At 38.5% G+C, this 23,741-nt stretch overlaps 2 protein-coding genes across 2 annotated transcripts in view; one reads left to right on the top strand and one right to left on the bottom strand.

The window, feature by feature from the left end:
- Positions 1-13,192, bottom strand: part of LOC107554587 (centrosomal protein of 89 kDa-like) — a 17,783-nt gene extending 4,591 nt beyond the window's left edge. Inside the window, exons 1-3 of the mRNA XM_016237151.1 lie at positions 13,146-13,192; positions 10,841-10,949; positions 7,297-7,466 (exon numbers count right to left, since the gene is read on the bottom strand). Of these exons, the coding sequence (XP_016092637.1) occupies positions 7,297-7,466; positions 10,841-10,949; positions 13,146-13,192 (326 nt within the window). The remainder of the gene's footprint in view (positions 1-7,296; positions 7,467-10,840; positions 10,950-13,145) is intronic.
- LOC107554618 (E3 ubiquitin-protein ligase RNF182-like) lies at positions 7,479-21,983 on the top strand. Its single transcript, XM_016237183.1, has 2 exons — positions 7,479-7,615; positions 20,613-21,983. Exon 2 carries the CDS (start codon positions 20,627-20,629, stop codon positions 21,398-21,400), a length of 774 nt encoding a protein of 257 aa, XP_016092669.1. The 5' UTR covers positions 7,479-7,615; positions 20,613-20,626; the 3' UTR covers positions 21,401-21,983.
- Positions 21,984-23,741: the final 1,758 nt, after the last annotated feature.

Raw genomic sequence — 23,741 nt, 5'->3', positions numbered from 1 at the left:
AACTCTCGCGCACACACACACACACACACACACACACACACACACACACACACACACAGCAATCCTAATGTAATTCATTAGTGGTGTGTAATGGATTACAGACTTAATGAAGGATGATTCAGCCATACCACTGGAGTGGATCAACAACATGCACACACCTGAACACAAATCTATGCTGACATGCGTGAGTGTGTGAAAGAATGACAAGACTGAATGTTACTGCAAGACAATAGCGGTCATAATGTGATAGACACGATTAGCAATGTCATCATATTATGTAATATCAAGTATCTTCTACTCCAGGTGTGAAATCAAATCAATGCTTCATCTGGCTATGCACTGCAGAGCAACATGCAGCACGTATTGCATGGTCTTAGCTCACACAGAATGGCTGGTAGGCAAATGAATGTTTTAACATGTCAAGACCCGCCTGTACCCAGAGAGACCAGAGCATCATTAAGTGTGGTAGTGTGGTAGGGTCAGAGATCACAAGGGCTACAGGTCTTAAATTGCATAAAAAAGTGTCTCATTACTTGTATATGTTTGAGTTTTGTGAACAGAAAAGATATAAATACACATGAACAGAGTTCCCAAACAGAGAGATCAATGTGAGTGTTTCAGCTGTCAGTTCTGCTAAAATCACTTGCATCATCCTGACCTACAAAATACAAAAACCTTTTCAGACCTCTTCATTTTTAAAACACTAACATGACAAGAGAGATAAACACACAAACATTTTTCTTTTATACTCTGTGAGGTAAATACGCCTCTCTGCCTTTCCAGATTCACACACATTTTCCCTCTTTCAATCGATGCCACATAACTGATAAAACCACAGAACCGTAATTCATCAAACTATGCTTTTCTGCAAAAAAGGTTTGCACAACACTAGAATGACAGGCCTTTTTGCTGCAGTAATTTGTAAATCTGACATTTTTCCATTGTCCCTCAGGCAGTCTTAACATGTCAAGACCCGCCTGTACCCAGAGAGACCAGAGCATCATTAAGTGTGGTAGTGTGGTAGGGTCAGAGATCACAAGGGCTACAGGTCTTAAATTGCATAAAAAAGTGTCTCATTACTTGTATATGTTTGAGTTTTGTGAACAGAAAAGATATAAATACACATGAACAGAGTTCCCAAACAGAGAGATCAATGTGAGTGTTTCAGCTGTCAGTTCTGCTAAAATCACTTGCATCATCCTGACCTACAAAATACAAAAACCTTTTCAGACCTCTTCATTTTTAAAACACTAACATGACAAGAGAGATAAACACACAAACATTTTTCTTTTATACTCTGTGAGGTAAATACACCTCTCTGCCTTTCCAGATTCACACACATTTTCCCTCTTTCAATCGATGCCACATAACTGATAAAACCACAGAACTGTAATTCATCAAACTATGCTTTTCTGCAAAAAAGGTTTGCACAACACTAGAATGACAGGCCTTTTTGCTGCAGTAATTTGTAAATCTGACATTTTTCCATTGTCCCTCAGGCAGTCTCGTCAGTCGACTCAACAGAGTGATCCAAAATACAGCCCTGTTCACCTCAAGATGTACACTTTAGTCATGAGAGAGTCTGTCCTCTGCACTTAACAGTACCAAAAAGAAACATTCAAAAAGAGAAAACAGAGACAGTTTTATGCAGAAAGATAAACAGGAGAAGGACTAACAGTGAGAGAAGACTGGGCATTAAAATAAGGATGTCTTAGAATTGACAGAGGCCTCACTCTGTGTCCTGTGTCCTTTGTTCACCTCTGACCTTCTGCCACACAGCTGTCACTCAACACTGCTGATGAAGAGGAATGAATTACAATAAATGATACTGCTGTCATATCACATGCCCATGATAATACAAGGGAGAAGACTATATTATTTGACAAGGCTCACATGTGTAATTTACACTTTTCTCTTTCCATTCTCTCACTTTCCCTTCTGTTCTCACTCACACAGCCAGGTGACATATAACCAAGTTTTTATCTCGCTTTCTCACACATAAATCTCAAAGCACACACACTAATCTCTATATGATTGGAAGCTAATGTTTCAGTGGCCTGCAGAAGCAATACGAGCAGCAAAGTTTAGCCTGATTAGATCTCTCTGGATCCCTATGTAGCCTGACTGAGGGCCACTTTGGCCCAGACTTTAAACTTTTGCTCTCTTACACAACACTGCAAACTACCCCACAGTTTGAGTGAAATCCTCAAGAAATAAAGGGATAGTTCACCTGAAAATACAAATTCTGTCATCATTTACCCATCCCCAGTGTCCTTCCACACCTCTATGATTTCCTTTCTTCTGCAGAACACAAAAGTGTTGACATTTTTTTTCAAAATGTCTTACAATAAAATGACACAAACAGTTGAATCTGTCTTCTAAATTCATTGCAATTCAAACGTTAGGGTCAATAAGATTTTGTTTAAAAAAATAATACTTTAAATCAATTTAATACATTAAATTGATCAAAAGTCTCTGTAAAACTGATATTTCCATATATATATATATATATATATATATAAAAATTTGCTCCCTTGGTGACGTGGCAAAGGGATCTCATTATAATATTACCGCCCCTTAATCTGTAAGTTTACACCCACAGCGCCGTCATTGTGTTTTTGCAAGCGGCAACGGTGTACCAGCTCTAATGCCATGATGAAAGTTTGAGCAAAACATGCTAACTGTTCTGTCTTCGTCTGCACAGACGAGCACAGAACACTGTTTACAGTCCCAGCCTCAGCGGAGACAACAGAGCAGTGGATTTATTGATTTATTTACTGTATATTACTGCTGCCACACAGATCTAAAATAAACATGTGATTTATGTCCCAGCTGTTTACTTTCACAGACATAACCAACTGTTTTTGTAACTCATGTGTGATTTTAATGTAAACTTGTGTGAATGAGAACTTAGTTTAGTACTCACATGCTGTGACAGCCGCTTTCTGTCCGTGTGCTTCAGATGTGTGTGCTCAGAAAACCTTATATCAGAAGTTTAAACTAATATGGTTCAAAACGCATGATTTCAGCGCGATAAACATGATAATCAGAAGCACATGTTTTTAGCACTTAACAGGTACTAACTGTAGTGGCTCACAGCTCTATTCTGGAAAAGGGGGCGGGGAGCAGCAGGTCATTTGCATTTAAAGAGACAGGCCCGAAAAACAGTGTGTTTCTGCTTCCACTCAATCTGTGGAGTATTTTGAGCTGAAACTTCACAGATACATTCTGGGGACACCTGAGACTTATATTACATATTGTAAAAAGGGGCATAATATGTCTCTTTTAAGAAATGTTTTTTGAGCGCCAAATCAGCATATTAGAATGATTTCTGAAGGATCATGTGACACTGAAGACTGGAGTAATGGCTGCTAAAAATCAGCTTTGCCATCACAAGAATAAATGGCATTTTAAAATATATTAAATATATTAATATTAATATATTAAAATAAAACTGTATTTTAAATTGTAATAATATTTTACAATATTCTGTTTTTATTGTATTTTTGATCAAATAAATGCAGCTGCAATAAAAAATTACCGATCCCAAAATTTTGAAAGGTTGTTTATATTCTTGTGTGTTTCTCAGAAGAAAGTCACATAGGTTTGCAACAACATGGGGGTGAGTAAATTATTTTTAGTTGTTTTTTTCTTTGTTTGTTTGCAACTTCATTTGATGCAATGATGGCCATACTCCACCATCACAAACAAGATAATTTGGTGAATCAGTTTTTCAGTCAAATTACGCCACATCTCTTCCTGAACAATAGTAATAGCTCCATTCAATGAGTTTGGTGTCAAAATGAAATGTCATAAACATAAAAAAAGTGGTTGAAGCATATGGGTGAACAGCTGCATAGTAAGAGAATGAATAGTGAATATCAACAAAGTCATTGTCATTTCCTTTTCATATTCTTCACAAGTAATCTCAAACACACATAGAGTGGGTATAGAAAATAATCCCCTTCCCCTCTTAAAACAATCACATTTTGTTGCTTTGCAGCCTGAAATGAAGACGGACACAGTTTTTGTTTTATCCAGCTGTAACATCCAAGTGTAAGATATAACACCAAAAATACCCCCCAAAAAGAACAGAATCACTGAGTTGGAAAAAGGAAAACCCCATTGCGTCAATATTTTGTTGAACCACTTTTTGCTTTAATTACAGCCTTTAGTCTGTTGGGATGACCTCCTGATCCAGAGAGGGTCTGTGTTGTTGTACAAAAAACCTTCCAATCTTAATAGACTTCACTGTGCTTCTAGGCATTGATGAAGCCTTTGAATTTTTTTTGTATCCATCTCCTGACTTGTGTCTGTCCACAACTTTATCCCAGAGAGTTTGGACAGTGCCTTGCCACCCATAGTTGATTGTTTACTTCAGTTGCACTACCAAGGACTGAAATGCTCCAGGAAAGCTCTTTTCATGCTGAGCTGATCAAAATGACCGCAGCTGATCACAGTTGAAAGTCAAATGGCTTTGTGTGCCATTGAGAAGGTGATTAGCTACACCTGACTGAGTTTATAAGTCATTTTTTAAGAGGGGGTGATCCTTTTTTTCCAGCTCAGTGATTTTTATTTTTTATTATAGTGTATACTGTTATATCTTTCACTTGGATGTAGTAGGATAAAACTAAAACTGTCTTCATTTCAGGCTGCAAAGCAACAAAATGTGATTATTTTAAAGGGGGTGATTCTTTTCTATACCCACTGTAAAAACAAACTCTTCTGAAAGAGAAGCATTTTACTGATGTATCAAAGCTGACATTTAAAAACCTCACTTACACTTAGGCTTGGTTAGGGAACTGACTTCAGAATGAGCTTTGATGTAGTGTTGACAGAGCGAACGAGAGAGAGACTGTAAGTGTTTACTGGGTGAGCGAGTGTAATGCAAGAAGTGGAGCTGAGTTGGACATGGCTCAAATTCTGAACAAGAATAGTGTGTGTCATAGTTTGTGAGAATGAAATGAGCAGTTCAGACAGCAGAGCAGATCTGAGTCCATCAGTGTGTGTCTGTCCTTAGCTGGACACTCTCCTGCCTTGACTCTCTGACTTATCTCTGTCCTGTGAATGATCACAAATGATCACTATTGATATGTGAGTGCTGTATGCACTTGCGTGTTGCACATACAGTATTAATATACAATATATTATTTATTATTAGTGTTTTTCACACACACACACACACACACACACACACACACACACACATGTCCCACATAACTTGTGGGACACGTATGACTTATAACACAATAATAAATAACAGCTCTAATCCACCATAATGCTATAACAACCTTGAAAAGGCTGCTCTGTGAGCTGTAAAATAATATCTGTTAGCTCTTATTGGCCTTGAAGAAACAGTTACAATTGTAAAAAGTGGAAAGGACATTTTTCAAGACAGGGTAAGGAAATGTAAAACCCATCTTTCTTTTTAACTAGTTTTTCCTCTTCTGCTCCAAGGCTGCCTATGGCATCTGCACTCAAATACAGAAACACTTTTGTGCTATTTAGAAAGCAAAAGTAAAGGTCTCTGCTCTTCCAAATAGATAATCACAATAAACCCAGTTTTGCGGTTTTAACTAAACATTTGAGCAACATTATTTGATTAAAAATGAATAAATAATCATTCTAATAAGCTAATTCTTAGATTATTTTTTAACTAACAATGAACAACAGCCCCACTGGATGCAACAAATGCCTAGTTTGTAATGGGTTTTATTGGATTTGTCTCATCTAGTGATGTCCGGATCACGAACGAATCGTTCTATTTAACCGGGTCTTCTTAGTGAACCGGTCGAACCAGTTCACCAAATCGAACTGAATCGTTTGAAACGGTTCGCGTCTCCAGTACGCACTAATCCACAAATTACTTAAGTTATTCGGTTTATAAACATGCCTGACACTCCCTCTGACGCGAAATAAACCAATATCCCGAGTTATTCAGTTACTTCTAACAGTACATTGGCTGAACTGCTAAAAGAGAACCGATGATGGGATGTGCACGAGCAGAGCAGCTGGACTGAGTCTCGTCCTGCTGGGAGACGGCATCACAGTATGTTAAGGGGCGTAACATTTCTGTCACACGTTTGAGGTATTCGGCCAATCACAACGCACTGGATAGCTGGCCAATCAGAGCACACCTCGCTTTTTCAGAACGATGAGCTTTGTAAAAATCTACGCGTTTCAGAAAGGCGGGGCATAGAGAAGAAACAATTGTGTACATTATATGGAAAATAATGTGTTTTTTTTTACTTAAACCGCATAAACACATGGCATCACACCAAATACACAACATAATGTTCTTTTTAGCAATGTCATATGACCCCTTTAAATCTAGGATAATGCTTTTTAATAAATATATACTATTGTTAATTATGTTTGTTCATAATACATTAATGTTAAATAAAACTTGAAATGTAAAAAGCTATGTACAAATATATATATACATATACTGTAAAAGTATAATTCATGATACTTAATGTATTAACTAATATTAATAAATTGAACCTAACTTTAAAGTGTTACCAATAATAATGTTAAAAATGACAAATGCTTAGGCATGAGAGAGTACAGCACAGATTTAAAATACATGAATTTAAATTTTTTTATGATTTTAGTCAGACATTAAATAATAGTAAAAAATAAGCTGCAAGAATGAACAGGTACACAGGGCCATAAGACGGAGAGAGAAGCAAATGAAAGGAAAGTGAATGTAATTATGAGAGCTCACAATTATGAGAGTACATGGAACATTTAGACAGATGAGTCTGCAGCTGTGCCAGCTTGTCTAGAGCCCCTCCTCTCTCTTTCTCTCTCTCCACTGTGTTATTGGTCTGTGCCTCTGTGACAGCTGTTCCACTACTGCTCTCACCTCTTCTGCTGTATCCCTCTATTCACACAAAGCAAGAGGGGGAGAACAGATTTAAAATTTCTGAATTTAAATTTTTTTATGATTTTAGTCAGACATTAAATAATAGTAAAAAATAAGCTGCAAGAATGAACAGGTACACAGGGCCATAAGACGGAGAGAGAAGCAAATGAAAGGAAAGTGAATGTAATTATGAGAGCTCACAATTATGAGAGTACATGGAACATTTAGACAGATGAGTCTGCAGCTGTGCCAGCTTGTCTAGAGCCCCTCCTCTCTCTTTCTCTCTCTCCACTGTGTTATTGGTCTGTGCCTCTGTGACAGCTGTTCCACTACTGCTCTCACCTCTTCTGCTGTATCCCTCTATTCACACAAAGCAAGAGGGGGAGAGTGTGTGTGTGTGTGTGTGTGTGAGAGAGGGAGAGGATCACCTCTTCTGCTGCAGAGCTCCGTGCAGTTGTTCCTGTCTGTCTCTGAGTTGGCTCTGCAGGTGCCGGATCTCTCGTTGATAATTCTCCGCTTTCCCCGCAAAGTCCTCCTCCTGCTCGCGCAGACGCCGACCCAGAGTGCATACACTCGCTGATGCCTGCTGCTTGTACACCTAGAGCGGCCGTGAGAGAGATATGAGAACCGTTGCACTGGATAGCACTGAAGAACGGTGGACTATCACTTAAACTAAAAAAGAATCAAAGGAAAGCAAAATAACTCAAACAACCCTGGAGGAGCCAGAGAAGGAGACTACACAGCACGGTAAGACTAGAAAGAGAGCTTATATGTGTGGAGTCATGTTCATCTGTCTGGATTAGATCAAGTCTAACCAATGCAGTAAAGGTGACTGAAACTATTATTACCTATAAAGAGAAAAGCGCAGAAGAAAGGGAAGGATACTGAAGCAATGAAGAAGGTGTGAATTTACAGTTTAATACTTCAGATCGTATGACCTTTCTCAGGGAATAATTTACCCCAGGTTACCTTGTGGATGAAAAATTAACCTGTGCACACAAACACAATTAAGAATAAAACAGGATAAAGGAAATGCAGTTAATGTAGATGAATGAAGCAGAGATCTGCAGTGATATGTTGAACCGCAGACTCAGGGCAGATGCGTTATGGAGAGGAACAGATGTTGGCCTGTCTGCTGCTAAAACAGATGTGAGCTATTTAGATAAACAAACACGCACATTTGCACAGCTCCTGTAGTTTCCAGGGAGAGGCAGCCTGTTGATGTAACTCATCTTCATATAGCAAGAGGATAATAAGACAATTACAGCCACAAGAGTAAACGTGAATAGTCAGATATGCTCAGTCCATAAATGCCTCATCGTAAATATATGACACCGGGGAGGATATGAGATCTCTGAGAAGAAATTAAGTGCAAAGGAAAAACCAGGAGAGTGACAGATGAGTGGATGCTTGAGAGTTGTGCTCCTTGGTAACTGATGTTAGGCACAAACGTGATTTCCTTCAGAGATCAAAACCCAGAGCGAGGAATTCACAAATGATCATCTATTAATAACCGGGAAGATCATTTCCACATGCATGTAAACGTGAAAACATACACATGCGTTTAGAGCACTGATTAGCAATGGTAATGTCTTTAATGGACCTCCTGTGTTGTCAAATCTGTTTCAAGCAGAGAATGAGCATGTGTGGAGAGAGAGTGATTATGTGTGTGTGCGTGTGTGTGTGTGTGTTTGGAAGAGAAAGAGCTTTGACTGTACTCTGTGGGGTTTAAGAACACATAGGTCCAAGTTTTCCTTCACACATCGATCAATAACACTCCACACAAACATGCCTCAGGCAACAGCTCCTTCAGTGCATGTGTGTGTGAGCATTCAGTTACAGCAATTCAGACTCTCTCTGCTTGTCTGTTCCCTCTCTCTTCTTCCAAAACCTCAGTGAGATGCAGTGAGACTTTAGAGTTGTTTTGATCATGTCAAAGAGTATCTGAGCAGCCACCAGACAAACCACAAAACCATTAAAGGTGCACTAAGTAATATTTGAAAAACGCTTTTGACCACAGTGCCGGACCGAGTCCCAAAACACACTCGCTGCCAATCAGCAGTAAGGGGCTTGTCTAGTAATGATAGGGAGAAGAGAGCACTCAGTGAGTGCACAGGATGGATATTAGCAGATCGAGAGAAAAAAAAAAAGAGGAAAATCATTAAAAAGAAGGGTTACGATCAGGCGAGAGGTAGGACCAGCGTAAATATCGGAGCAGCTTTCCAGAGGTGCAGAGAACTCAAGGAGCGGGAAGGCCTGGAATGGGACGCTGAGGTTGCTTTGTTTCGTCTTGATAGGTGAGTTTACATTGAATTACCATAGTAACACACATCACTTTCACTTGTTTGTGACATCATACCCTCGTCTGGCAGGCATAGCAGATTCTGCCATCGTCGCTGCCAGGGTTGTGTACTTACGTGTGGGGCGAGGTCCTGTTGGGGTATGGGGCGGGTGTGTTTGTTTTGGTGCTTTCAAATATCAACATTGTTTGGCAAAATTCGCTTGGTGCACCTTTAAGGAGAACTGGAACTAATATTGAAAACAAATTTGCCAATATGAAGTGATTTCAGTGAGATTTGGGGGACTGCAGTGGGTGTTTTGCTAATGTGATTTCAGTTTGTGATATAATTTTATTTATATCATTGTGATGTATTGAATTTGAGTTTGTGATAACAGGCGTGGCTATACTGATTTATCCATGAAATTCTTACCATCAGGATAAGTCTGTCAGTTGGAGCTGTTAGCAGGATCATCCATTTGCAGTTTCTTTCACTTCTGTTTTAAGTTTTTCTGTCTTTGGAAAGTTTGGTATTCTCTTTTGCACTCTGCTGTTCCATACAAAACCTCTTCCTAAGAGCTCCTCAGGCATTTTATGTCAAAACTAGTGCTGCCAAAATGAATAGGCCCTACTCATGGCCATATTCTTTTAGACAGTGGTCAGAATGAGGCTAAACAATGTAGGGAATCCCTTGGGAAGTTCAACATGTCAAATGTAATTCAACCAGGGGTCAGATTCAAGAAAATCTTTTTTTATTCTTAAGGAGAAAATGACATCAAAACACCTCAAAGGCCATCTTTTTGCGCCCCCAGAAGATTATCGTAATTATCATAATAAGCAGACACACTATTTTCGTCATGGGAGTTCAGCTCTTGGAGTCACATTTTCCAATGTGTTATGTATTTTTAAAGAGCCTGTCTAAAGAGTGTTCTGCTGCAATCGTTTGCTCTCCGTCTCCTTAGCTCTCTCTAGAGTGAATGTGTCCTGTATCTGTGTACTTCTGAAAATGATACTTCTGAAAATAAAATTAAGAATGAGGTCCTTATTTAAAGTAGTTCTTGTATAATTGTTAGTGAATTTCAAATTCCGCAAAACGCATAATTGTGACCAGCCATTGTTTACATTAACAACTCAAATTCATGAAAGATCTTACATTTGAGAATTTAAGACAAGGTGTAGGTTATCCTAACTTTAAGTGGTTATTTACAATGAACATTTCAAATCATTATTCTCAAATTTGTCTTTAGAACAATCTTAAATCTTAAAAGATAAGAACATTTTTAAGAAATGTTTTTGGGAACACAAAATATTCTTAACTTTATTCTTAAGTTAGAAAATAAGAAGAAAATAGCAGTTAATAAGAAGATTCGTGGTGTTTTATTAATCTGGCCCCAGGTATACTTTTGAATATGAAAAGAAATGTAAAAGACTTTGGTTTGTAGTCTCTTTTCAGCTGACTAAGCTTCTGGGTTTAAGTTTCACAACTGATATTTCACCTCTTTCAGTAAAGGCAATAAACATTTACAATTGACAAAACTATTTGTACTGGTAAACTGGTGGTTTTTAATGAAGAAGACAAGTGTGGAATTTATGAGCTAAACCTCTTTAATTAGGCTTGTCCATCATGTTAGTATGGACAACAAGGAGGTAGTGACATCGGTGTAATATGACTCACAGAACGACTCCATCGTAACCATGGTGGTTGCCTGGAGACTCCTGATGTTGGAAAAGTTTTCATTAAGGCTCATGTTCACTGCAATCTCACTGCTGCTTTCCACCTGAATTTCATCCATCAGTCCAAAGCTGAACTGGAACATGACAAATTTAGCGCTTCTACTAATTCTGATATAATTTTCTTGCACTTTTCTATTCACAACATCACAGCATGATATTAAATAGATTTTTAAACACAACAAACAGAAAGTGTTTTGCCATTCTGTCGTTATTATATATAATATTTAACATATATATTTAGAAAATAACAGAATATTTAGATATACTCTACTGTTCAAAAGTTGTGTTTATTTGGCTGCATTTATTTGATCAAAAATATGGTAAATGTAATATTATGAAGTAATTTAAAATACTGTTTTCTATTTTAATATATTTTCAAATGTAATTTATTTCTGAAATGGCAAAGCTGAATTACTCCAGTTCTCAGCGTCGCATGATGCTTCAGAAATCATTCTAATATGCTGATGTGGTGTACAAAAAAAAAATTCTTATTATTTCTTCTTAATATTTGTTGAAAGCAACTGTGCTGCTTAATATTTTTGTGGAAACCTTGTGATTCAATTTTCTAGCCTCAGTATTTGAGGAATAGAAAGTTCAAAAGAACAGCATTTTTTTAAATAGAAATCTTTTATAACATTCTAAATGTCTTTACTGTCACGTAGTGTATCTAATAATCAGAGAATGGAAGTAAACACTGTTCAGTACTTGAAAAGTGGAGATTAATCATAATGAGCATGGAAGCCAATGCAGTAAATGAACTTCTGTTTTAAGAAGTGTAGATCAGCATATGACGTGTCAGCTGAGATCCCTAATGTGAAGACTGCTGTTATTGGGGTCCCTGACATGCAGTAGGAGGTCAAGACAGTCTAAGTGACTAAAGTAGTCAAACTAAATTGTGCTTTTGAATAGGGATGCTCATTTCGGTTAATTTTCCTGACCGACAACCGCCACTCATTATCTGAACATTAACCGTTAACTGAGAAGATTTGAATATTAAATTAGTATTAAATAAATAACAGAATGGGCGTGTGTCTGTGACCCATTAAAAATACACCAGCAGCGCTTCTGAGAACAAAAGAAAAACAGAATAAAATAATATAAATAAAAATAATTAAATAAATAGGCCTACACAAAATATTTTTCACTTAAATAATTAACAAATTAAGATGATCTGCCGCATTGAGCATTGTAGCCAATCACAGACATATCTGTTGATTTCATGAACGCAGTGGCCAATCAGAGGTGTTTACATTAGAATCCACTCATCGCTCATAAAGCAGGAGTTTTGTTCAGTGTTCGGAGTTGTGCGCACTCGCAATTCCTGTTATTAGAACAAACAAACTGTACACACGATGTAAATAAGAGATTAATTGTACAGTAGTGTAGCGCTTCATTGAATATATCGGACCTTTGTGAGATCGCGAAGAACCAAGATGAGTGACAACTTTTTAATGATTATAAGGGGGAGCACTCTTTGCGCACTTTCTAAGCTATAACCCATTCAGAACAATTTATCCAATATTGCCTTTTTCCATTGTGTTGCCTTTACTACTTCAGTTAAGTGAAAGTGCAGGCGCTTGCGCAGCAAAATATGTCTGTAGGCCCGCATGGCTGCACGTATATTTTTCTTCAACAGTGCAGCAAACTTGGGGAAAAAAATACTTTTAAAACCTTTTAAACCATTTAACTGTTAGTATTAATTCAAAATTCTACGCCGGATCGACTTTCACCGTGGACGAAGCGGAGTCCAGCACGGAGTCGTCACATGTCCTTCCGGACGCTCCTTCATCAAAATCGCTGGCCGCGCCATTCTCAAGCCCGCCGCCTCTGCTCACCGTTCCCGGTGCGACACTCAATCGCCGTTTATAGAAACCATAGGAATAAATGAGAAGTGCTGTAAGCTGAATCCCACCTGTCGCACAAAATCTGTGACTTCTCTTATAAAACAGCATTTTTTTGGGGTGTAAACTCAAAACAGTTCAATTAGCCAATAGACTGTCAATTCATTAAATGATAAGTTGTTTCCTCTAAAAAGCTGTTTATTCAATCCTAATTGTGCAGAAGGCTGACTGTTTCTATAGCAACCGGAGCTTCTAAAAGCCGCCTCTGCTCACCGTTCCCGCCGTTCCTCACGCTAGCCCCTGGCCTCTGCTCACTGTAGGCCGTGGTGTGTGACGCTGTTTCGTTGTGAAAGCTAAACTACTTTGTTTGGCCTTCCAAAAATGGACACGACTAGTCCAGCGACGCGATCATAGATATGTATACGTAGATGCCTCATTCAACAGCTCCAAGCACGTAGACGTGTCCGCCATCTTTAACGGTGAGCTTGACGTCATTCACCATAATAATTAATGAACATTCGAAGACACCACAATCCTGCACAGCCGATGGTTGTAAAAACCGCCAGGATTTAACCCTTGTGCGACCTTTTGGACATTTATTTGGACAAAAAAATATGTGTGTGTGTGTTCTTGTAATATTTGAGAGAGAAAAACTCTACTGCAAATCACAAATCCAACCACTGTGTGCCCCAGCAGAGTTTTGCTGGCATCTAATGGGGTAAATTTGGTACTGCGCCCAAAAAAAATCTTACTGAAAGCTCATTTTTTGAGATATCAACCTCAAATTTGGAATACAACTTGTTTAGATTTATGGCTTTGATTTTCTAGAAGGTATAGAGTTCAACATGTTTCATAAAATATATATTTATATAATACATCGTTTATACTGTGCAGACCTCGCTGCAAGATGAATTGTCTCATGCTCTTTAAGATGACAGTAAGTAGCAAAATTGGAACAGAACAAGCGAGAAACACTTTCTCACTGCTGTGCTCAAGCTGAAAATACAGCACAAGAGAGTGTGTATGTGCAGCCTGAGCCTGATACACAGATTAAACATCTGTGAAATGACACATGATTATGAGAAGAAAACAGGTAAACTTGTGATCTAATGATTTTTAATCTCAGTAATCACTATCATAGATCAATAAAGAGTTGTATGAATAGCTAGAATGAAAAAGAGCACTGAATGTCTGTCACTGAGGTATTTCTTAATTTGTACCACTTTGTGATTGAAATGCAGCAGACTGTTATTTCCCGTGCTCTGAATCTCTATCCTGAAAGTACAATAATTAAACATGTTACATAGACATTACTGCCTGTTTATAAGATTTGCTGTCCAACTTAATGAGGTAAATGGTCACATTCAATACACAAGGATGCAGCATTATATTATTACAGAAAGAATGATCATATTAAATGTCACAGTTATGAGATGATGAGCTCAGTCTGGTTTATTGAGAACATGAACTTGGCTGAAAATGTGGATTTATTTGGTTTTGGGGTAGACAGAGCCACCAGTCTCTTTGGTTTAACCCACTCAATGCCAGAGCTTTAATCATTTTCTCACAGTATGAGAATTAGTGTGAGTCTGGCTTCGGAAAAAAGGATTGGTAATGCAGGATTTCAAACCACAGCCCTGAGTAATGAAATATTAACAAATCCGCACGTGCCTTAAGAGCAGATCCCAGCATCCAGTGAGCTTCCCTTTATAGCTCACTATTCAGAAGGTATTCATAATCATCATCTATAAATGATTGAACAGAGCTTTAAATAGCATTGCCTTTATTGTTAAAACAGATAAGCACTCACAGTCTGTCTTTTCTCCCTTACTCTCACACCTTGTATCTTACATATACAAGATGGTCTAAATAATAGAACTGACTTTGAATTCTCAGGTCTCTGGAGAGCGAGATGAATGAGGCGACTAAATTCAAGAAGTCTACGTGATTGCACTTGAAAGCTACTTAATGAACTGTGTGTGCTGCTGTATGTGACGTAAAGGACTCTTGCTGACATCTTTCCAATAAGGAGCTTTGATTCACACACTGTACATCTCCTGGAGTATGATTAGACTAGAGATGCTAAGTGAGTGACATCAATGCTTTATTTTATCTTAAATAGAAAACACTCAAGACATTTTCTAAGTAAAGCACTATTCTAATGCTTTATTTTATCTTAAAGGGATAGTTTCACCTAAAAATTTATCAGGATACTTCACACCAGCATTTGGTGGGAAGGAAATGTTGTAGACTGTCCAGCAGGTTGAAACATGAAGGCAGGGCTGCCATTTAGCCAGTAGTACACAACTGGCTTTTCAGTGACCAGCACAACTTTCAGTATTGCTAACAATTACTCTGTACTTGAGTAATGGCTCCTGAAAATTCAGCTTTGTATCACAGAAATAAATGACATTTAGAAATATATTAAAATAGAAAACAGTTATTTTTATTTATACCAATATATCACAATATTGCTAATAAAATAAATGTGCATGACTCCTCCAACTGCTTGGTCATAAGTTGCCCCCCAGCGTTTGAACTTTAGTGTAGGTTGGAATGGGTTGGTTTTTATGGGCATATGTGACATCACTCAACTAGCTTAAGCAAACAGCAATACAATAATTAAACTGTGTTCCCTATGTGTGCTGACAAAACCGCAGTGCCTGTGTTTGCTTCATTGTGTGAGTACAAGCTTTAATATCCAGTGGGACTCAGCAATAACAAAAGACCATTTTATTTATTTGTGAACTCGGCAGTCTGGACTGCTACATTTTCCTGTTAACTATCAACTGTTAGTTAGAGAGAACAGGAAACCTGTAGTCAGGCTCACAGCAGTCTCACACATAATTACAAGGAAACATGAAATCATCTCACTTAAAGAGCAGCTCAGAAATGTTCTGTAGGGTTAATGTTTCCATGAAGGTGAAAGAACAAGGTGCTAAATCATAAACAGAATTAATATTACCCCATGATTTACTCACCCTCAAGCCATCCTAGGTGTATGTGACTTTCTTCTTTCAGAGGAATACAATCAGAGTTATATTTAAAAATGTCCTGGTTCTTCCAAGCTTTAGAATGGCAGTGAATGGGGGTTGAGATTCAATAGTCTAATAGAAGTCCAATAAAGTGCATCCATCCATTAATAAAAAAGTGCTCCACACGGCACCGGGAGTTTAAATAAAGACCTCCTGAAGTGAATCATTGCATTTTTGTAAGAAAAAATCCACATTTAAAACTTTATAAACAGTCATCTCTAGCTTCCGCTAACTGTCGAAGGTGTGTTCACGAGAGAGTGGCGTTCCAGCGGATGATGTATGACGTAGGAGTAACGTAAGGTCCGGTGAGAATATGCTAGTCTCGTGAGCATCTAGTTTTGTTTACAGGTGCAAAGGAAGCAAATGAAAACTAGTCTCCTCTTGACTTACAGTATCTCACAGAAGTACACCCCTCACATTTTTGTAAATATTTTATTATATCTTTCCATGTGACAACACTGAAGAAATTACACTTTGCTACAATGTAAAGTAGTGAGTGTACAGCTTGTATAACAGTGTCAATTCTCAAAATAACTCAACACACAGCCATTAATGTCTAAACCGCTGGCCACAAAAGTGAGTACACCCCTAAGTGAAAATGTCCAAATTGGGCCCAAAGTGTCAATATTTTGTGCGCCCACCATTATTTTCCAGCACTGCCTTAACCCTCTTGGGCATGGAGTTCACCAGAGCTTCACAGGTTGATCCTCATTTTGTACTTCTAATTCGTGACCGGTGTTTTGTTTCGCTTTTTGCTCTGCACTTCCATGTTCGTCACTTCTCACCGGAGCTTACGCTACGCCTACATCCTACTGTAACACCACTCTCTAGTGAACACGCATACGACATTTAGCGGAAGCTAGAGATTAAGGTTTATAAAGTTTTAAATAGGGATATTTTTCTTACAAAATCGCATCAATTCACTTCAGGAGGCCTTCGTTAACCCCCCAAAGCTGTGTGGAGCACTTTTTATTGATGGATGGACGCAGTTTATTGGACTCCTATTGGACTATTGAATCCCAACCCCATTCACTGCCATTCTAAAGCTTGGAAGAGCCAGGACATTTTTTAATATAACTCCGATTGTATTCGTCTAAAAGAAGAAAGTCATATTCACCTAGGTTTGAGGGTGAGTAAATCATGGGGTAATTTTCATTTTTGGGTGAACTATCCCATTAATGTTAAAACCTCTGTAAAGGTGTAAGGCTTATGTATCAAAGGAAATATTCTGATACATTTCTCAAAACGGTGTCTGCGTTTGCTCACTTTGCATAGTACTGCTTTATTTATGTAGCACAGATATGTATTAAAGTCGGCATGAAATGGAAGTTGTGATTGTCTTTTCTTCTCTACTGTGACGTCTATCTGAGTGAAACAGCATCTGAAATGAGAGGGCGGGACTTGATTGGATCGTTGGAAGTTGGGGCATTGCTAACAAAATGGAGGCAGATCTGAATGCTAGTTTGCAGTCAATTGTGGGGGATTTCGCTCCACCGGTTTCACCGCCGACACCCTTGCATGAGTAATGCTAATAAAATAATAAAATAATCAGTGACGCTGTCTACACTGGCGCGACACGACACGCCAAATCCCCAACAGTAAACTGATGCCTTGTTCTATTTATGATGTATTGACACAAAGTTAAAATGATTTGCAATGGCCGCTTTGTCACGTCCAGTGTAGAGCTATTGCGGAGCAACGCGACAACTGTAGCGTCCGGTATAGACACGGTGAGTGAAGCCGAGAGCAAGATATGCCTCGTCATATTTTCTGCATTTAGCTTTTGAATGGTCAGCACCTGCCTGGGTCTGTGCGACTTCATCTATGGCTTTTCTCTTCCCTTTCACAAACCGATCCATCTTCTATTCTAAGTTACGTCCTTTGGCTGTTTGGCTGGCCCGCGCCCCCCCTACAATACTCGTGCACCCCCCCCGGCGGGTGCGCCCCACACTTTGAGAACCACTGCACTACAGTATTCCATTAAGAAATGAGAATTGTCCCTTTTGATTTCATGATGACTTTAAATATTAGTCTATGTCTTTTTTTAGATGTTTGTCATTATGACAGAATCTCTGTCTGTTGAGAGAGTATTCCAACACTAGTAGTGTTGTCTCAAACATGCGATTTTATTTTAGAATAGAAAAACACTCCAGAAATATTCTAATTACTCAACTGTAGATGAATTATGTGCTAACTGATCCTTCTACTAATAGATTTTACAAGGAAGACTACTGCGTCAAGTACACGCCAACATATTACTCTCCTGAGTGATATAAAACAGCTTATGTAACATTTATAATTTATAAACCATGACATTCATTAGGTCCCCATTTCGATGCTTTTTGTGAGATACAATTACAATGACAAAATTGATTTTATCCATTTAAGCTACAAATGAGCTCTTTATATTAGATTTGAAATGTAAGATGTTAAGACCAGGGATAGAGAACTCAGAGCACATCTGTCCTCTGAAAATCATGTTAAAACACCATAAGTCATTACTGCCAGGAAAAAGGCAAGGAGGGAAAGAAGAACAGAGGGGAAAAAAGAGAAGAAAAGCTTTCATGTCCCAATACACAATGGAGTCACAAATACTGCAGTACATTACCATTACTACATCAATCAATGCTTGCCACTCTCATTCACACTCATTTTTTTATCACACTGATATGCATCTGAAAAATGGATGATACATTTGAACAGGGACTGGAAACAGTGAGTCTGTTAATCTGTGAACTAAATAGTCTCTGCAAATACAGTCTGAACCCTAAACAGCCTGCAATCCTGTTTCTTTATTGGGCTTCTAATGAGAGCCTCTGCTGGCTATTTTTCTATCCAGCAAAGCAAAACAAATTCCTCTCAGAAATACAATTATGCATGGGCATTGTTGTAATTAATAATAGAGAGAGGTTTGTATGCTGGAGGAGCAAGCTCTTTGCCCAAAGGGCCACTATTTCATTCCTATAACAATTGGCACCTTTTCCTTCAGTATAACAACGGCTGGGTGACATTAGGGAAACAAAAACAGTTGGCTCCCCAAGACAATGAAGCAAAATCGCCACGTCGATCCCACGTTTCTTTCCGTAATTAATTTCACAAACAGCGATTAACAAAACAGCCTAATTAGGCCTTTGGAGAGTTGCAGACTGAATGAGACATTGAAAACACCCATGTGGCACAGTAGGAAGCTTCCTATGAAGATGTAATAGCATGGGTGTTAGTATATTACAGTCACACTAACAATGCACTAATGCATGATTGCATGACACACTGTAGGAACCTCTTCCTGTATGAAATCCCCTACAGTGACTAAACCCACATATTTGTTTACTGTTGTCATAATGCCATTCATTCTAAATGACAGCTTATTTCAGTTTGATATAAATGGTGGACAAAATGCTTCTGAAGTTTCAGAAATTTATTTTTAACAATAAAAATAATAAAGATCTAATATTTGTGGATTAATAATAAGGAGAAAATCCTGTGAACTATTATCACATTTGAGGGACACTGTTAATAAGGTAAGATTGGGGCAGATTGCCCCCTTAAAAACATTGTGCATTTACAGTTAAACTGTAACATATTGCAAGATGAGTTTAGTATCTACAAGATGATGATGCATCATCGCTTAAATAAATAAGGGAAACAAATGGACCAAATTGCTTGGTCAACCCAATTGTTTTTTAGGACAAAATAAAAAATTATGAACAGGAATAAGACTTGAAGACCTACTTGGAGTAAAACTATTTATTATTTTTGCAAAAAGTGTAAAATACATAGGATTTCACTGTTAGGCTGCGTGTCCACCAAAGCGTTTTTAGCCAGCTGAAAACGGCAGGCGCTCTGCTGAAAACGCAAATGAAATGTTTCTCCAAGCCTTATTTTTCATAACAATAATATGGTAGTCCGGCAATTCCATCTGGTAAAGACATAAATACTCGGAGACAAGCAATATTAACCTCCACTGTATCAGATCAGTCGTAGTACAAATAGGGTGTGACGGTTGGTCGGTATTAGTCCCGCCCCTCCTCCACTGTGATAGGTCAGCTGACTAAAAAGTGACAGTGATGAGAGCTGCGTTTTACCCAAAGTTGAACATTCTTCAACTCTCGGCGTCGAGAAAAAACACCAGAGCGCTCAGCGTGAAAAAGACGCTCAGCGCTCGGCACGCTCCTGGGGTTTTAAAAAATGTGCCGCTCCCATTGAAACCAATTGATAAAAATACACTAGCTTCAGAAAAAAAACGCTTTGGTGGACACGGGGCCTTGATGTTTATTTATTTAATTATTTGAAAAAGGAGTAATTGACCAATGTCTAAATTTAAAATTCTATAAAAATGTATGCATTTTGACAAATTGCGTATACTTAAAAATTCTAATTATTATGAATTGTTATATTATTACATTAGATAATTACATTTGAAAACACCAGCAACAACATGCCACTGGGAACATTCTATCCAAATTGTTTATTCACCCAAGGTTCTAATTTTTCATTTCAAAATATTAACAATATTTGTTATAGTACAAATCTAAACAAATTTATGTGTACACAATAATAAACAGATCACTATTATCCAATGACAAACAATAAACCTTAAAATTATTCAGATATAATAAATAATAAATATCACAAATGTTGATGTTCAGATGAAAAGATTAACAAGAGCATAACCATTAAATAAATGTGATAAATAGATGTAATTTACTGAAATTTATTGTCAAAAGGAAAATTTAATCTTACCCCTTACTTCTTGAAATAATAAAAAAAAAACTGTCACTCTAATCTTATACTGTATCGCTGTAACTGTGCATGTTGTCGTTTTCAGTGCTAACATCCTTTTCTTGTTTCCCCAGAGCATGAGGCCACAATGAGCTGTGCTCAGGCTGGACCGGAGGAGAGCTCTGGTAATGCCAGCGCTAATACTAACACCAGCCTCAACAGCACCAGCAACGATGAGTTGGAGTGCAAAATCTGCTACCACCGCTTCAATGCACACAGCCGCAAGCCCAAGATTCTGGACTGCCTGCATCGCGTGTGCGCCAGATGCCTCAATAAGATCCTGGACATGGGGGATGGCTCCAGCTCCATCAGCTGCCCTTTCTGCCGTCATGAGACGCAGATCAGCGAGTATGAAGTGGCTGGGTTGCCAGACGACTCAAACATCATGTCTCGTCTGGCTGTGCGGGATAAGTCCTGGAGCTCGGACCACAGTAAGGAGGTAGTACTGACGCCCAAGAGCCTGTCCTCCAACGACAGCCCATCCCACGACTCCTCCAACTGCCTGGTCATCACCATCATGGAGGTTCAACGGGACCAGCAGCACTCGCCCAGCCAAAATGCCAGCTCTGATTACTACGGCGACCACAGTCTGGACTCAGTCTCCGTAGCATCCAACAGCGGTGTCGTGGACCAAGACGCACTGTCCAAGTTCTGCAATCATGTGCCGCGAGTCTTGGTGTGGCTGCTGGGCTTTTTCTATTTCGGTTCGCTGCCACTTGGCATCTACTTGCTGGTGATCCAGAGAGTGACTCTGGGGATTGTGTGCGTGAGCCTAGTGCCGTCCAGTCTCACAGTCTGTCTAGTCTACGGCTTCTGCCAGTGTCTGTGCCAGGGCATGTGCGACTGCTCCAACAGGAGTTGACTGGTACAAAACAGGCCAGTGGAAATCATAGGCTACATCATCTCACCATACAGAGAGGAGATAAAAATAAGCTTTAGGCATCTGAATATCCTCGCTGCAAAACAAATGCAATTTGTACCATCTTGCTATGAAGGGATGTGTACAAGCAGCTGTGATAAGAGGACGAGTCAAGCATTAAAGAGGAAGGCCAGTCTGGAGGAAACACGATTAGCTTAACACAGTTTCTGCCCACACCCATCAAGCTCATTCTAAAGTAAAAAAGCTGACCTTAGAAATGTTCTCCATGCAGAGCAGATGATGATGCACGATTGGAATGTTTATCAAAGCCAGGCAGAGTGGATGGGCCATAAAGAATAAAGTTTTATTGTGGTTGATTTTCATTGCTGTGAAAGAAACCGTGTGCCCTGATTCTCAATGAAAAGGCTCCATGAGCAGCACTGTTGCAGGTTAATACTGGACTAGTCTGTCTGGTTAAAGACAGACTACTGTAGATACTACAAAGTGAAGAGGTGGGTAACCACGGCGGTAAGAAGGGGACTTTAAATAAAGAGATTTGACCCACGTTGTTGTTCTGTCCATCTCTTTAAAAAAGACCCTCTAGGCCTATGGAATTAATAACTGTAACCACTGTCACACTACAATGGAGTTTCTGTCTCTCTCTCTCTCTCACTGACATCAAAATGTGAAAATGCTCTTTTGAGGTCTGATGTAGTGACACAAATTAAAATGGTGTTGTGTACTTTCAGGCTGAGCTTACATGATGAAAACATTCCTGGAATTCAATAACAGAGCACAAACAGTCCATATAACACTGCATGTGCTAGAGTGCAGGCAAGGAGAGGGGGAAAGATGTGTGGAAGATGTTATCTAAACTCACTGGGCCTCATTTATCAATTTAACGTAGAAACGAGTGCAGATCTGTGCGCACAAATGAACTTACGACAGTTCACGTGTGATTCATGAAAAATTCTTATGTCGTCAATCTCATCGTACGAATGATCGCATGTTGATAAATGTGGCGGCAGAAAACAATCGTCATTTGAATATCACGCCCCTAAAAACACCCTCGTTTAGAAGCCTCGCCCCTAGAGTTTACTACATGGAGAAATGAAACCCGGCCAAAAAGAGGAAGTAATCTCATGAAAGAAAAATTGATCTTACTCCAAAAACACCCGTTAATCTTGTAATTGCAAACAATTAGGCTACATTAATTTATGTAATTTATATGTATATTAAAATACTGGTAAATATAAACAGCTTATATAGTTCCCCTCACTCTACAACAAATATTTTAAATTTAACGGTATTCAGAACAGAACAAGAATGAAAAATAAGTAGTTATAAAATTATATATTAAACTGTAAAATAAAACATAAATTAGGATATCGTGGCATTCATTATAAACAGCATACAAATGTCAAGCAAAACTGAAACGGCATTGGGCTCACGAGCCTGTCTCAAACCACAAGAATCCAAATGTTTCCATTTTTGCCATATTTGTAACATTTGTTTGCATAACTAATATTCAATATGTAGCCTAAACATGGCTTTATACTTCACTCATGTTTTAATATCCGTGTAAAATCCTTCACATGCGCAAACATTTTTGTTTGGACGCTGCACGCTGATTTTATAGCAGACCTTTTAAAATAAACAGTGTTACTTTTACGTTTGGTTGACTGCATTTTAGTTTGATGATGAATGGTTGAAATGTCAGGCAATGGTAGAAATAATGTTGTTTGTGTGTGCGTGAGGTGCCTGAGCAATCAGATGGGATTAAATCAAATAAAGATATAAAGAAAATAAATAAAATGCATTAAGTGTGTCACAAAAAAGAGCGTAGCATATATTTGTTGCACAGTGGGTTTTTTTTCCTTTTGTTAATCTGTTAATTATATTATAGCCTATTATATATTTTGTGTGATCCTATTGATTTTATTCCTTTTATAGACTTAATTTCTGTTTTTCTCCTTTCACAGAAACGCTGCAGGTGCATGATGCGACGATTGAATCCTCATGGTCTTGTTTATGCTGCTATTCGCGCAAATAAAGCTAAAGCCCTGTATAAAACCCCAAAAAAAGACATTCTAATCTTACTGGTTAACAATCAACTAATGAGCTTCGTTTGACTGTCAGGAAAATAAAAATGGACAAATCGTTCTACAATTCTCCACCGTATTTACTATGCAGCGCACAAGTTAAAACTTGCGTACACGAGCTGAGACCAGACGTGAGATTTGATCGTAGCCACCGTTCACGTCCATATTGATATATTCCAAGTTTTGCGACTGTACGGCACGCCCAATTTTCTGTCGTACGTTCGTTTCGTAAATGAGGCCCA

Source organism: Sinocyclocheilus grahami, unplaced genomic scaffold (assembly GCF_001515645.1).
Source record: "Sinocyclocheilus grahami isolate Dianchi unplaced genomic scaffold, SAMN03320097.WGS_v1.1 scaffold508.1, whole genome shotgun sequence".
Classification (NCBI taxonomy): Eukaryota; Metazoa; Chordata; class Actinopteri; order Cypriniformes; family Cyprinidae; genus Sinocyclocheilus; species Sinocyclocheilus grahami.
This window is presented reverse-complemented; position numbering and strand designations above follow the sequence as displayed.